A 15,512-nucleotide genomic window follows, 5' to 3' on the forward strand; every position below is an offset into this window, starting at 1 on the left:
AAAAATATTTTATTGCAATTTTGACGATTTAATTGCGTGAAATAAGAAGTTTTTATTAATTAGGTTCAATTCAAATTAGCAGTAAACTCATTAATAATCCCAAAAGGAAAAAAATAAATCATAATAAACAATTGAATAATACCGAGACAAAAATTGGTATTAATCCTCTTCAAGAATCACAATTTAGAATCAATAAAAGAATTCCTAAACCAATTACTCGGTTTAAAAAAAAAAAATCTCTTTTCAGATAACAGAATAAAAGATCAAATCAGTATTATCAAAACCCTTTGCCGCCATAGCCTTGGCTGCACAACTGGATATCCGAGACGAGTCTTGACCCGGCGTGTGACTTACGCCACCACCGTTGTGAGCAACCCCGTGGTGGTACTGGTGCTGGTGGTGACCGTCGTCGGCGCCAGAGGGAGGGTGGTAGTACATCCGAGCAGTATGTGGGCAGTGAGAATAAAACCTTCCAGCAATTCTAACTCCAGTATCCAACAATTCCATGTACTTACTCATATCTCTCTCCCTCTATATAGCTTTGTATTGTATAGAATGAAAGCTAACAATGACTGAGAATGGAAACCAGAAACCGAGAGAGAGAGAGAGAGAGAGAGAACAAGTTACAGCGCTGGAGATTGAAGAAAGGAGCGGAGAGAATTTGGTTTATATAGCAATCTATTCCTGAAATTTTTGGTTTTGACTTTCCTCCCCCTTTCTTGTTAGGTTAGGTCACTTTCCTTCTTTTGTTTTTCTATTTTTCAAGTTATATTGTCATTTCCGCCCTTCCTTTTATAATTATTTGCTTCTGGACCTTCTAGTAATTTGTATGTGTAAATATTAAATTTTAAACCATTAATATCAATGTAAAACCGTAAAAGATAAATAATAATAATATATTCTTCAATTTTGTGTGTTTATTTTTGCTTCTAGAATAAAGGATTCCTAGTATCAAATTAAAATAAAATTATGAAAGAAAATCGGTAGTAATCCATGAAGTAATAGATGTAAAAATGACGATATTAGTAGTAAATTTCGATGAAAAATTAATTTTATTTTTATCAAATATTTAAATATTTGTTATGGTCCACCTAAATATTTAAGTATTTGAATTTAACATTATATTTATTTTTCTATTTATAACGTTGGAGTATAATGATTGAATGATTGTCTCATATTACCTTTATGCAGACATTTTCAAATTTTAACATTGGAATTTTTTATTAAATATTTTTATATAAATATAAAAAATAGATTATTGATGAACTCCACTATTTATATTTTCAAAGTGGTCAATTTTGACTTATATTTTTCATATATTAGGAATAGAGTTTCTATCATGTCAAAAAAAAAAAAAAAAAGGAATAGAGTTTCTAGTGACATGAAAGGGTCACTTGGCTTGGTCAACACATGGCTCCTTCAAATGATGAGTCATGACCCAACCTCCCACTCTAAGGTCCAGAAATGTGGTAGGTCATTAATTATTTTATTGTATACTTGGGAAATGTTCAACGTGATAAAGGTTCCTCTAAAAATAAATAAATAAATATGCGGGGGAAATATCAGAAATATATAGGAGTGCAAGGATGTAAATGTAAAAGAGTCAAAAAGACTAGCCCGCTGCGTAACAAAAATTCTGCGTTCTCTTTCCTGTGTGGGGTTCAGTTTGTGGGGTCCAACTTAGACCGTGTCACTGCACCAAGCTTTGGCTTCACGCGTTGAATAATCAACGCGGGATCTTGACGGTGCTGTGGAGGAGTGACTTTAAGAACTCTAAAGAATTTAATTACTCTATGATAATAATGAATTTCACAAACTTCAACCAAGTACAGCAAATTACTAGTCCAAAGAATTGTTTTTTAAATACTATTACAAGAGAATTTTGGAATTTAATACTGTGAAATCATATATACACGTATCATTAAATTATGTCTTATAATCTTAATGTGCTGAGCAAATATTACTATTTACATATTAAACACTTAAACGAGAGTCATGTTGAAACAGATTTACGTTGAATCTTAACTCTATTTTTTTATCATTCTCCAGTTGTTTAAGTCCATAAAATGTTAAATCATTCAAAATTTTGTTAAACAGTAAAAATATTTTGTAACTTTTTTTCAAAATTCTCCATTCACCAAATGGGAATTTTTGAAATCCCCTAAGTTCTCGTTAAATTTTTTATTTTCAATAATTGATGAATTTTAAAATTTTGTAATTATAAAAGTATTCTTCAAATTTATATGTTCAATTAATATAAATTTATAAAATTAAAATTCAAACTAATTTTTACGTTGATTTTACGACTGATAAAACTTATAATGTTAGAAAAATAAAGGTTCAGACTTCAGAAGAACAAGAAAAAAGGAAAATGTGACGCATGAATAATTTTGTGACTTTCTTTTAAGCAATAGGGTCGTTCAAATATTGATTGGGCTGCTGGAGTTGGTGGCTCTTAATGAGATTTTGCATCCTAATAAAACATAATAACCAGATTTCATTAGCTGGCCATTCAAATAAACAAATGGCCAGCCCAAACCGACCCTAATATTAGCTGTCAAGCTGTTTGCCTTTGCCTAGACATAAATAAATAAATACTAACTTGTATTACTAAAGAAAACTATTCGAGTAGTTGTGAAGATTAATATTTATAAATAATTGATATAAATTAAATTTGATTGAAAAATATAAATAAATTAAGATGATAAAAAATAATATTTTGACATTTATTTATTTTTTATTCTTTGACTATCTACCAATCCTACTTTTCTATAAATTAAAAAATGATAAAAGAACTCTATACTAACACACTAAAAACAATAAATTCACTTTCTTAGCTATATTAAAAAAAATAAATATAAATATTGTTTTCACAAATTAAAACAATTACTTAAACTATAAAATTACTTGAATGGAAAATTAAAAAAAAACTTTATGATTGTTAATTATACGTGTCTTTTGCTCAATGTAATGATTTTTATCACTATCTAAAATATATTGAACATAAAAAAGAAAATAAGAATTTGTATGATAAATTTTACAAATGTAGTACTCATAAACATAGTATTCAAGAGGGAATGAAGACTTGGAAAAAATTAGAGGATAATTAAATTATAAATAATAAAATATTACATCAATTTATAGTGTGGTTTTTAATTATTGAAAAACTAATTAGTGTTCTATTATTAATACACAAAATTGATTATTTGGATTATTAATTCTTGCAAAAGAAAGAAAATAAAGTCTTTTAGTGATAAAATAAATTTATCATATGGATATTAATTATCAAACGAAGAAAACGAAAAGTTTTATAATTTGATTTCTTTAAATTAGATAATTAAATAAAAATTTTAAAAATAACAAAATTCCATGTTATCAATTAAGTTTCACGATGTCTTGCCACAAGCAAATTTAGTTAGTTGAGTTTTTATATATTTAACGTCTCTTGCATTCCAAACAATTGCAATTGTGGTTTTATATAGTTAGTTGAGTTGTTATATATTTATATAGATAGATGTAAACCGGGGGAGAAGAATTAATACTTTTAGAAGCAGATAGATGTAAACCGGGGGAGAAGAATTAATACTTTTAGAAGCTTAACTAAAACGATACAGAAGCAAAATTGAAATCAGAAAAGTAACTGATTTTTTAGATTTGATTGAATCCCATAAACTAAATTTTGGTTAGAAAAAGGTGAAATGGACATTATATAAGAAAACGCCACCCATTGTGTAATCAAAACCCACAAAATCTCCCAATCAAGAAGAAAATTGGCCCAACTGAATTCAGTTCTGCAACCAACAGCCTCGCAAGCAAAATATTTGCACGGTATAATAAATGGACAGAAATCAATTAAAATGAAAAGTGTAAATTCCAGTACAAATGAACAAATAATCAGGTGGTAGTCTGATTTATATAAAAAATGAGAAGTCTTGAATTCGAATCTTCTCGACTATAATTGTTTTCACCAATTTGCTCATTTCACCGCTAATCTAAGCTCACAAATAGACAAATCTTCATCCTTAAACAAGAATAGCATTACCAGTAAAACCCCAATTTATAAGAAACCTTCACTTATATTACAGACAGACAGAAGACGTATTGCCATTGCCATGCCTACCTATAAAAGCATAATGCTATACCACAAAATTCCTTCCCCTTATATATTCCAAGTAATACCGTGTAAGAAAGACAACCATATATTGCTATATTCACTTGTCAATATTTCCTATTATATCCTATTTGTAAATATATATCCCCAGACCAAAATCTCCCTATAGTTAAGATGATTAGAACTCTAAAAGTCACAACCTAATATTAATTTCTGGATCAAGCACCCTAATCTCTCATGCAATCTGCAAGAAGAGCTCAAATAATTGCAATTACAATTATAACTTTTTGATATTATCTTGGCAATTTAATAGTGAATTATTTTTATGAAACTGAAGAAGATTATAATAAGCACAAAATATACGTACCTTGTAAATGTATGGATCCTGACGACCTCCAGTTCCTGATCTTTTGATCTCTTCCTGCTTTAGCAACCTGCAAGGATCTATAAATTTTATTCCTCAACTGATAACTAAATTAAGTAGAGTTAAGAAGAAAAAGAAGATCAATATGCAGTTTCTCATAATAAAAAACCATTAAGTAATTTTAAATCCAAGAATTGCCTAATAAGTTTCTTATAATCAAAAAGTTAAATTTAATTTGCTATAAAACATAAGGACTTGTTCTTTCACCTTAGAATTGGAAAGGAAATGGAAAGTTTGTTTTAGCTTTACTGTTTAAATAATTTAATAAAATTTATTGATTAGGTTGAGAATTATGTTTCAAAAATATAACATTTGAACATAAATTTAAATAATTCATACATAAAAAAATGATCAAAAAATTCTTAAGAACCAAACCAAAAAAATAAAAAATTGTTTCAAAAATGACTATCTATTCTATTCCCAAGTCCCAGCCTTCCATACATGGCCAAGGTGTTGACAGGGTGCAAAATAAGAAAATAAGCAATTCTTTTGAGAGAGATATGGAGAGAGAGGGGTCTCACATTCTGAGAGCTTTGCTGGTGTCAGGACTATCACCAAGCACTTGGCGTATTCTCACTTCAGAGGAACTACCACGAGACAATAATTTCAATATTGCTTCGGCTTGGCGCCTCATATAAGCCGAACCGGGGCCGCAAACGGAGTTCACTTTAGCCCTCTCCGGCTTAGGCTCCATTTGGTTCCTTGTCGTCCCATTAGAAACATAGCGGCTTCGCGCGCTTGATGCTGCGCTGGATGTGCTAGATAAGCACGAATCATCTGGTGACTCTGAACGGGACGACACCTTTGCAGGCAAAGCAAGGACAATTTTCCGCTGATCGAAGCTCCAGCAGACTTCCGATCGCCTCTTTCTCACCACCTTTTAAAGTTCATGAAATTTGATCTCAAACATAGCAACCGAGTAACTCAAAATAACTACATTTACTAGGTTTTTAAGCAAAACAGCTAGTCTTATCATAATCTGAATTGAAAATTGGATATAACTCGAAAACAGAATCAAAGTCAGCTGATCCGGACCTTGAAATTGAAGTTTAATTAGACTGTTTTACTCAAATTGAGAAACAGAGATTAAACGAAAATAAAACGAAGTTGCTAGAGAAATTTGAATAAAATCGAGAACAGAATCTATACATTTAAAAAAGAATTGAGGATCGGATTCAAACTCTCATCCAAAAGAAAAATCACAAAAGGACCAAGTTAAGAGAACGAGAAGGCCAAAAAAGCTAATCCAAACAGAAAACTAAATAAATTAAACAACTAATCAAAAGCAAAATTTGGTGAAATTTTAAATAGACTAAATAGGATCACCATGAACACAAACAAGCAACTAGAAATCCCAAGATCTTCAGCTTAAAAAAAACCAAACAGAGCCAAAAACTAAATAAAATCAACTAGTAAGGCATAAAATAGCTACAAAAAGGTTTCAAACAGAGCACTTAGACTCAAAATCATCAATAAACAAGCCAACCAGCAGAAATACAAAAGAGATTGGATTAGGATTTCACCTTGAACTTCATTTCATGGCTACGGGCCACAATAGAAACCATTCTGAGTTTATGCGCCTTTTGAATCTTCATAGACGACGAGCTACCACTAGTAAGAGTTGAACATTGCGATTTTGAGCTATTCGACACAAAACTCAAGCTCTCCTCACTGCCACTCTTGTTTTCATTTCTCTCTTTCACGATCACAGATCCACCATCAAAGCCAGGCCTGTAAAAAGAAAAAAAAAAAAGAAGAAAAAAACCAAAAACGAAAACTATGAATTCAAATTTATGAGGACGAAACTGAATTGAGAAGGCAGAGAAACATGAATTTACTGTGGAGAAGAAGGAGAAAGAGGTTTGGTCTCGGAGAGAAGAAGAAGAGCAGAAGCCACAGTGCGCTCAATAGAAGATGGAAACAGAGTCATCATTTTCGTTTCGAAAGAGAATGTAATTTTGTGTTTCGAAAATGGCGGGCTGATGACAAAATATTTGAATTATTATTTTGCAATTGGCTTTCTATTTTTATCTCTCACAATTCGAAGGGAGAGACTCGGTTCTCTCTCTCTAACGGTTTCATTGGTTTGGTTCACCCAGCCGCTAGCGCTTCGGTTTGGAACTTTGGATACATAGGAAATTGGATTTTTATATATACCTAAATTTAATATTAAAAATTGTAATTATTTTTTAATACTACTTTACTGTAATTCTTTTTAAATTTTTTAAGAAAAATAATGGTATAATGGAGTTCATAATCAATCTTGTAAGCACTCTAAGAAATGACAATGAGTCAAGTACTTGACACTAATCTGACATTGAGAAAGAGTTTTGAAAAGTATATAATGAAGATGAGTTTGGATTAAATATATTATATTCGTTGAAATTATCAAATTTAATATATTGAATAAGTTATTACCCAAATTCGGTTATATAAACAAATAATTTTATAATTTAAATCATTAAATATTTTTTTTGTTTTTTTTTATTATATAAGAGTAAAAAATCATTTAAGGAAGATGAACGACAGGAGGAGAGTGGAGCAAATGAACACCAATACAGGCGAAGCATGTTTTGAGAGCCCGTCAGCACAAAAGTTGGCCTCATAGTAAATGTGACGAACATGAAGAGATATCATATCCCCAGCTGAAACAGATTTCTAATGCGATGAACAAGGGATCTGAAGATCGCTGGAGGACCAACTAAGCCATTAACACATTGAACAGCAAGTAAATTATCACATTCGATCTCCACATGAGAGATTATGAGCCAAAGCCATTTAAATGACCGAGAGAAGAGCACATCAAATATTTTAGTAGACAATAAACAAATGTACATATCTTTATAGGTTTATTAATTTTAACAGAATATAATTTACCAATGAAAAAAATAGGTTTGAACTAATTTTGAGTACTGAGTAGTGTATGGGTACTTAATTGAATTTAGAATTAAATAATTAAAGAGGTTAAATTACGTGTCCGCGGCTATACTCCATCGTTTTTTTCGTTTTAGAAAATATGGATGCACTCCACATATAAGTTATTGATGCATTGAAATATATAATTTTTAACTAACATTTTATCCATCAAAGCATAATGGATTGGAAACTATTGGTTTCTATTTAAATTAATGCAAAGTAGCAAGAAATTGCCATATTTATCCAGCATAGCATTGCTCTCTCCACAAGTTACATACTAAAACACATTATGTAATTATTATTACTGTCATTTCCTTCTTTAGAAACAAAATCAGGTGGGTTAGATCAAGGGATAATGTAATTATGGTGCATGTATTTTGTCAATTTTTTTTGTTATTTTAGTGTATGAACAGAAAATTATGCAAAACTTGCAATTTTTTTTATTTTGGTGTCTTCTGATGATATGAACTATTAGAAAGTCCAATGCGACCGATTGGTGCCCGTAAATGCCTACGTGTTCGCTTATATGGACTGACTATTTTTACACGTAGGACGCTAGCTTAGCAAAAAAGATAAAATGTCTAATTTGCCCTTCTTTAATATATATCACCCTAAACACAAGCCAATACCCCATTTTGACCAACCTAAATCACGATTCAAACCTGCAACACCTCCCTTTCTTCTTTTCTCTCCCGCTCTTCTTTTGTCCTTCTCAAAGATGGATTTTCGATTTTGCAAGTGTGGAATTGTATGCCCAATTTGAACATCATGGATGGAGTTGAATCCTAGAATGAGATTTGTTGCTTGCAAGATTCGATTGGTGAGTGTGTATTTATATTTTACCCCTTTTATTTCATTTTAGGGTTTTCACTTATTTTCGTTTGAGATTGAAATTACTTTTTGTAATTTGAAGGTTGAGCAGAACAATTGTTGCGATATCTTTGAATGACTCAATCTTGTTATGTGCAACAGAGCAAAGATGATTATTCCTGGATTGTTGAAGAACAAGAATGAGATAGAAGTTGAGTTGCAGAGAAGCTAAAAACGAGAAAAGTTTTTATGGGTTTAAGTTGTTTTGTCCATCATTATAATTATGTTGAAATGGTGATTGAAGTAATTTGCTGGGTAATTTATTTTTGAAATGTTAGAATGAATTTTAATTTAGTTAGGATGAAGCTAAAATGTAATATAGATTGAATGGAATTATCTCTGTTTGTAATGATGAATCTTTTGCCAAGTGAAATCAATTTTATATTCTATAAATGTTTCCTTTGATCTATTTGTTTAAATGTGTGAATTAGTATTACTGGTGTAGAGTTTGTGTATTATTAAAATCAAGGAAAATGGACATGAATCAAAGAAGCAAATTCTTGCAGAAAATCATGCAAATTATGGACCTAAAAAATGCAGCAAAATTCGGCAGAAAATTACTCAAAATTTTGCAGCAAAATGGATTGTGTTTGGGACGATATTAAAGAAGGGTAAATGAGACATTTTATTTCTTTTGCTACACTGGGATCTTATGTATAAATATAGTCAATCCACGTGCGTAGACACATAGACATTTGTAGGTTTCAATTAATCTCATTGGATTTTTCAATAATCTATGTCATCAAGAGACATCAAAATGAAAAAATTAGACACTCGGTTGTTATTATTTTCTGTTAGACACCAAAATAAAAATAAATGACAAATACAGACACTAAAATTAATATTATCCCGTTAGATTAATAAAATTCTAAATATATTCACAAAACTCTATCATTAGTACATAACAAGGCAGTCAAGTTAACAAATAATGGATACACCAAATCCATTACTTCCCTACTTAAGATTTGATCTTTAGCTTATTACTTCTTTTTTTTTAATCAAAATAATATGGACATATTCTTTCGATTTTTTAAATTTCTTTTTAAATTCTTCGGATCTTCACGTCTAAAAGGAATGAAAAGATTAATTAGATAAAATCTAATTATAACTATTGTCACTTTGATTGTTAATGATGCAAGGATCAAAATTAAAATTTATAATCTCTCTTAAGTTGAAATAATTTATTTATAATTGCACTATTAGTGAAATAATAAAAATGAAAACTACTAATGTTGCTAAAAGTGTTGTAAGCCGTTCTCAGTTGCTTCTCATTGAGGCAAACACAGAAACACATGGGCAAACAAAATTTCAATTTCTTATTAAACATTTTGTTTATTTATAAATTATATCAGTGGGTATGCACGTGACAGACAAGCAAGGTTTAGAGTACAGCCAACTTGCTAATTGCCAAATAATATCATGTTTCCCCAATCAAGCCAACCGTAAAATATAATAGCAAATTGATTTAGGTTAGTTAGAATAAATATTTTAATTTAAATCACAATAAAATATAAAAAAATATAAAGTTAAATAAGATAGATGATCTAATTGTTTTTCTTTCTTATGCATTTAAAGTAATATAAACTCAGAAATTTTTACTATTTTGAAGGCAATTTTAGTATTCTAATATGAGTTTTGTTTCGCTCAATTTTGGAAAATTTCAATTATTCACATTTTATAAAGTTGTTGATTCCAAAATTGAACGGTTAGTGAATTTTGGATGTTATTTAATTTTATTTTGATTAAAGCTCCACCCAAATGCCAACAAAAAAAAAAAAAGAAAAGTTTCAAATTAGGGTTTTAATTTTAATTTTTTTATATTAAAATTCAAATGATATACACAATCGGAAAGTTTTGATAAATAAATTATCAAACATAGAATTAGTTTGTTTTTGTGTATGATAATAATCTATTTATTTGACTTTATAAATAAGTAAAAATTAAAAAGAAATTTCCTTTCAAAAAATAAAAAATAAAAAGAAATTTATATAGGAAGAAAAAGAAATGAAAAGAATAAAATAGAAGACAGTGACACACTACCCCTCCCTTCCACCCCACCAAAAAAGTAGCAGGTACGTTACATTACAATTTCATTGAAGTCGAAGGAACCTCCACCCAACTGTTACTGTCGGCAACAACAACCAAACATCCTTCTTTGCCAGAAGCCAGTCAGCCATTGGAAGCAACCGAGCAATTGGGTTTGAGCTTTGGAGAGAGAAGACGGGAATAAAAACGAAAGCCCAAAAAAGGAAACGTTTTTTGTTTTTTAAATACAAGAAAAAGAAAATGAGAAATAACAGACTCTTTCTTTAGACGAAAGTAGAGTCAAGCTTAGAGTCTGCAATTGAGATTCGCAGATTACAGTTTCAGTCCTTCTTCTAGTACTGAGCTCCCTGAAGTGTTTACTGTTAGGCAAAGTTAAACAGAAATTTCTTTTTCTGTTTTGGGGATTACCAATGTTGGTCCAAGACCGTACAACGGCCCCCAAATCCCCCAAATCTTCACGAACTTTGCCTACTTTCAATCCAAACAACCACCATCAGGAAAGCTACCGTTTTTCGCCATCCAAATCCCTAGATTTCTCCACTTGGTTTGCAGAGAATCTTTACAAGATCATTACTTGTTTTTTTCTTATTTTCACTGTTGCTATAGTCTTCTTCCTCTGGAATACTGGTGATTCTGCTGCTTTTCTCTATCTTCAATCGAGAACCCAACCCATTGAGAAAACCCTTCATTTTCCTCAAATTAATTGGAATCGTATCACACCCATCACTGATAAGACTTCTCCTTACGCGAATTTCCGTACGGAGAAATGGATTGTTGTTTCAGTGTCTGACTATCCATCGGATTCGCTAAGAAAACTTGTTAAAATCAAAGGGTGGCAGTTGTTGGCAATTGGGAATTCGAAGACACCAAGAGATTGGGTTTTAAAGGGTGCAATTTTCCTGTCTTTGGATCAGCAAGCGAGCTTGGGATTTAAGGTTGTGGATTTTGTGCCATTTGATTCGTATGTGAGGAAAAGTGTTGGGTATTTGTTTGCTATACAACATGGGGCGAAGAAGATTTTCGATGCTGATGATCGAGGTGAAGTGATTGGAGATAATTTAGGGAAGCATTTTGATGTGGAATTAGTTGGGGAAGGAGCTAGGCAAGAGACTATTTTGCAGTATAGTCATGAGAATGTGAATAGGTCTGTGTTGAATCCTTATATTCATTTTGGGCAGAGGTCAGTTTGGCCTAGAGGCTTACCATTGGAAAATGTGGGTGAAATTGAGCATGAAGAGTTTTACACAGAGGTTTTTAGTGGGAAACAATTTATACAGCAAGGGATATCAAATGGGTTACCAGATGTTGATTCTGTGTTTTATTTTACTAGGAAATCTGGTTTGGAAGCTTTTGATATTAGGTTTGATGAGCATGCCCCAAAAGTGGCATTGCCTCAAGGGATAATGGTGCCTGTCAATTCATTTAATACAATTTACCATTCACCGGCCTTTTGGGGTTTGATGCTTCCGGTTTCAGTCAGTACAATGGCTTCTGATGTGTTAAGGGGTTATTGGGGGCAAAGGCTTTTGTGGGAGATTGGTGGATATGTTGTGGTTTATCCACCTACTGTGCATAGATATGATAGAACTGAGGGATACCCATTTTCAGAGGAGAAAGATCTTCATGTAAATGTAGGAAGGTTGATTAAGTTCTTGGTCGCATGGAGATCAAATAAACATAGGTTGTTTGAAAAGATTTTGGAGTTGAGTTATGCAATGGCAGAGGAAGGATTTTGGACTGAACAGGATGTTAGGTTTACTGCTGCTTGGCTTCAGGACTTGATTGCTGTTGGATATCAGCAGCCTAGGTTAATGTCACTAGAATTGGATCGACCACGGGCAAGTATTGGTCATGGAGATCGAAGGGAGTTTATCCCTCGTAAGTTGCCATCTGTGCATCTCGGAGTAGAGGAAGCAGGAACAGTGAATTATGAGATTGGTAACTTGATTCGGTGGAGGAAGAATTTTGGTAATGTGGTGCTAATTATGTTTTGCACCAGTCCTGTGGAACGGACTGCCCTGGAATGGAGATTGCTGTATGGGAGGATATTCAAAACTGTGGTTATCTTATCACAGCAGAAGAATGAGGATCTTGCTGTTGAAGAAGGTCATTTGGAACAGTTATACAAGTAAGTTTTGATATAATAATGATATACATTTAGCATAGACTATTGTAATTGTTTATCATCTGTTGATTACATCATCCATTGATTGATATTTCAGAATTCAGATCTAGATACAATTTGAACCTAGCTTAGATATTTGAGGACTATTCATATTCACTCTTGATTAAGCAGATATCTAAATTCTTATCTCATGCTTGGCCTCCTGTTGAGATTGGCAGGGTTGGCATGTTCAAAGTGTGGCCACACTCTTATCAGAATGAAATAGAAATTTGTGATGCATGCAAGATCTTAAAGGGCAATGCCTATTAATTGGTGAGGAGCTAAAGTACTAGAAATCTGGGAGTAAAAACTTGTGTTGGATGGGTTAATTGATAGAATCTTGGCTGGCTAGCTTTTTATCGGTCCTATTAGTTTTAGGTGTCTTTGTAAATTGTGGTTGCCTTTAAGATTTTGAGTGCCTGTTGATCTTTAGGTGACATATGTAGCAATCATGTTGGAGTTCTATGCATTTGGATATTAAAGCTGGAATTGTTTCAGTTATGTAAAAGTATGTGCATGTTTATATACTCCACTCAAGCCTGTTCTAACCTCTGAATGCCAACCATCAATATGGGTTTTGTGAGAGTGACTCGTTCACCTCTTTGGTTCTCTCTGTATCCATTTTCTGTTGACTCATCTGCAATTTGCTTTGCCTGCTCTGTCACAACTCATAATATGAAGTTCATTGCATCCCAAGTTCCTGCACTTTTAGATCAGGTAGAACTTCAGATCAGATAACTGTAAATGTTGCCCATTAGAACATCAGAACATCAGAACAAGGTTTACTCCCGACTTTATGACCTTAAATTAGGAATCCTTTCTTACTGATCCATATAAATTCTGTGTCACGAGTAAGCCAAAATAGATGTACTCTCAGATTCTTGAAAGTTGAAACCTATGGACAATAAATTTTCTTTGAGTTATGTAGATGAGTATGCTGGCTGTTTGTTTTTTTTTTTTTCCTGTTTCATTTGGTCCCTAAGAGTTAGGGCAATACCCTAATACAGAAGCTGGCCATGTCCTTCATATCCTTAGAAGGCCCGACTCTCACAATGACATTGTTATCCTCGATTTTGATGGTACATGATATTAATTTCAAAAATTTAGCCAAGATGAATAGATTATCCTGACTTTACTGCCATAATTCTCTTCTCTTTTATGGATGCATTTGCCTTTTCCTCTCTAATATCCTTAGAAGGTCTAACTATCTCAGTTCTGATGGAATTGTAAAAATTCAAAAATTTATCCAAAATGAATGCTCCATAATTCTCTTTTCTTTATGGATGCATTTGACTTTTCCTCTCTCATCTCCCCCTTTCACAAGCAAAGTTTTGACAAATGTTGGTTTGGAGTCATGTCAAATTGAGGTTATTGACGTTTTTATTTTGAACTTCTATTTAAAGCTACATTTGGCAGTTATGCTGTCAACATCGGATTCTTAGGGATGCATTTATTGTTGGTAAGCATAGCATTGATGTAAAATGAAGTTCTAACTATTCACCTTGTGCATTGGATATTCCACATCTTTCATCTTAAACTTTATTTTATTTATTGATGTAAAGTGAAGTTCTAACTATTCAACCTATGCATTGGATATTCCACATCTTTCATCTTAAAACTTTACTTTATTCACTGATTTTTCGTTCCTAATATTGGTTACAGGCAACTGCCCAAGATTTTTAATCGGTTTACTAGTGCAGAAGGCTTTTTATTCCTTAAGGATGATACTGTCCTTAATTATTGGAATTTGCTTCAGGCAGACAAGACTAAGCTATGGATTACAGACAAGGTAACATTTTAGCCTTCCGCTGCCCCTTTCTGTTTATATTGTTCTCCTTTCAAGATTGAAAAACTCACTTTTTTCATTCATTTTGCTTTCGGACATGAATAGGGACCTTAGAAATTCATTGTTGTTAGAATATTTTAGCTTCTCTTCTGATACTTCAGTTTATCATTTGCAAATTTTTAGATTATTATACTAGTATGCAGATATTATCAAATAACAGAAAACAGAATACTGTGGTTTATTCAGTAATTCTTAATGATACCTTGTGCTCATCATCATGGACAAAAAATGTGGCTACACGCACTCTGCCTTCCCTTGTCTCAACTTTGTCCATCTCTATCTCTTCTCTGACCCATTTCCCCCATTTTTTTGGTTCAGGTATCTAAATCGTGGAGCACCATGTCCACCAAGGGGGACTCCGATTGGTATGCAAAACAAGCAGAAATGGTGAAAAAGGTTGTTAGCTCAATGCCTGTTCACTTCCAAGTCAATTACAAGGATGCTATGAGTGATCAGAGTCTCACAATATGCAGTTCTGAGATATTCTATATTCCTCGCCACTTTGGAGCTGACTTTACCGAGCTTGTAAGTCTTGTGGGTGATCTGGAAATCCATAACAACGTTGCTATACCAATGTTTTTTGTTTCAATGGATTCACCGCAGAATTTTGATTCTGTGCTTAATACAATGGTATATAAACGGAAGCCACCTTCAACTAATTCAACCCTTTATTCTGCTCAAGCACCTGCTATTCACCCATGGAACGTGTCGAGTGAACAAGATTTTATAAAGCTGGTAAGAATAATGGCAGAAGGTGATCCTCTCCTAATGGAGTTCGTTTGAAGATAAAATCTTCTTTTTGATACTTGCAAGAACCACGATAGAGTCAACGAACTGTACCATTTTGTAATTGATACAAATTTCTCTTTTGTTTTTCTTTTCCAATTTTTCTAGAAGGGGAAGGCTCTTTTTGCTTTTAAAATGTAATTGCAAATTTTTTTTTAATAATTTTCTTGTAGATTTATCTTGTATGATTCATTGACTGATTGGGGATTCCCCTCCAATGATAAATGTTTTAGGCTTTTTCTTTGTCTAAAGAAAATATAAGAACACTGCTTTTAGCATCAATTTCAGTTTCTTGATTGTGTCATTTATATTCTTGAATGAATAAGGAGCCTTTGGAGGAGATTTTTCT

At 32.3% G+C, this 15,512-nt stretch overlaps 2 protein-coding genes across 3 annotated transcripts; one reads left to right on the forward strand and one right to left on the reverse strand.

Annotated features, from left to right (window-relative positions):
• Positions 1 to 3,883: 3,883 nt before the first annotated feature.
• LOC105645229 (uncharacterized) lies at positions 3,884 to 6,535 on the reverse strand. 2 transcript variants are annotated; one of them, XM_012230773.4, is made up of 5 exons: positions 6,374 to 6,535; positions 6,059 to 6,266; positions 5,057 to 5,412; positions 4,479 to 4,545; positions 3,884 to 4,355 (listed from the first exon to the last, which is right to left on the reverse strand). In XM_012230773.4, the coding sequence occupies exons 1-5, from the start codon at positions 6,466 to 6,468 to the stop codon at positions 4,347 to 4,349; spliced, it is 735 nt and encodes a 244-aa protein (XP_012086163.2). In that variant the 5' UTR covers positions 6,469 to 6,535; the 3' UTR covers positions 3,884 to 4,346. The 2 variants fall into 2 exon arrangements, with proteins under 2 accessions (XP_012086163.2, XP_020539364.1); XM_020683705.3 differs by having other exon boundaries at positions 3,884 to 4,545.
• A 3,827-nt stretch (positions 6,536 to 10,362) lies between these two features.
• On the forward strand, positions 10,363 to 15,445 carry LOC105645228 (putative glycosyltransferase STELLO2). The gene is made up of 3 exons (XM_012230772.4): positions 10,363 to 12,495; positions 14,194 to 14,320; positions 14,696 to 15,445. Exons 1-3 carry the CDS (start codon positions 10,778 to 10,780, stop codon positions 15,158 to 15,160), a joined length of 2,310 nt encoding a protein of 769 aa, XP_012086162.1. The 5' UTR covers positions 10,363 to 10,777; the 3' UTR covers positions 15,161 to 15,445.
• Positions 15,446 to 15,512: the final 67 nt, after the last annotated feature.

Source organism: Jatropha curcas, chromosome 2, assembly GCF_041381405.1.
Source record: "Jatropha curcas cultivar XTBG-Jc1 chromosome 2, XTBG_Jcur_1.0, whole genome shotgun sequence".
NCBI classification, from domain to species: Eukaryota; Viridiplantae; Streptophyta; class Magnoliopsida; order Malpighiales; family Euphorbiaceae; genus Jatropha; species Jatropha curcas.

Coding starts and splice junctions, on each gene's coding strand:
- LOC105645228 (XM_012230772.4), top strand. CDS start 10,778: ATGTTGGTCCAAGACCGTACAACGGCCCCCAAATCCCCCAAATCTTCA. Junction 12,496..14,193: donor CATTTGGAACAGTTATACAA/GTAAGTTTTGAT, acceptor TATTGGTTACAG/GCAACTGCCCAAGATTTTTA. Junction 14,321..14,695: donor AGCTATGGATTACAGACAAG/GTAACATTTTAG, acceptor TTTTTGGTTCAG/GTATCTAAATCGTGGAGCAC.
- LOC105645229 (XM_020683705.3), bottom strand. CDS start 6,468: ATGATGACTCTGTTTCCATCTTCTATTGAGCGCACTGTGGCTTCTGCT. Junction 5,413..6,058: donor GCCATGAAATGAAGTTCAAG/GTGAAATCCTAA, acceptor GAACTTTAAAAG/GTGGTGAGAAAGAGGCGATC. Junction 4,546..5,056: donor ACCAGCAAAGCTCTCAGAAT/GTGAGACCCCTC, acceptor AGATCCTTGCAG/GTTGCTAAAGCAGGAAGAGA.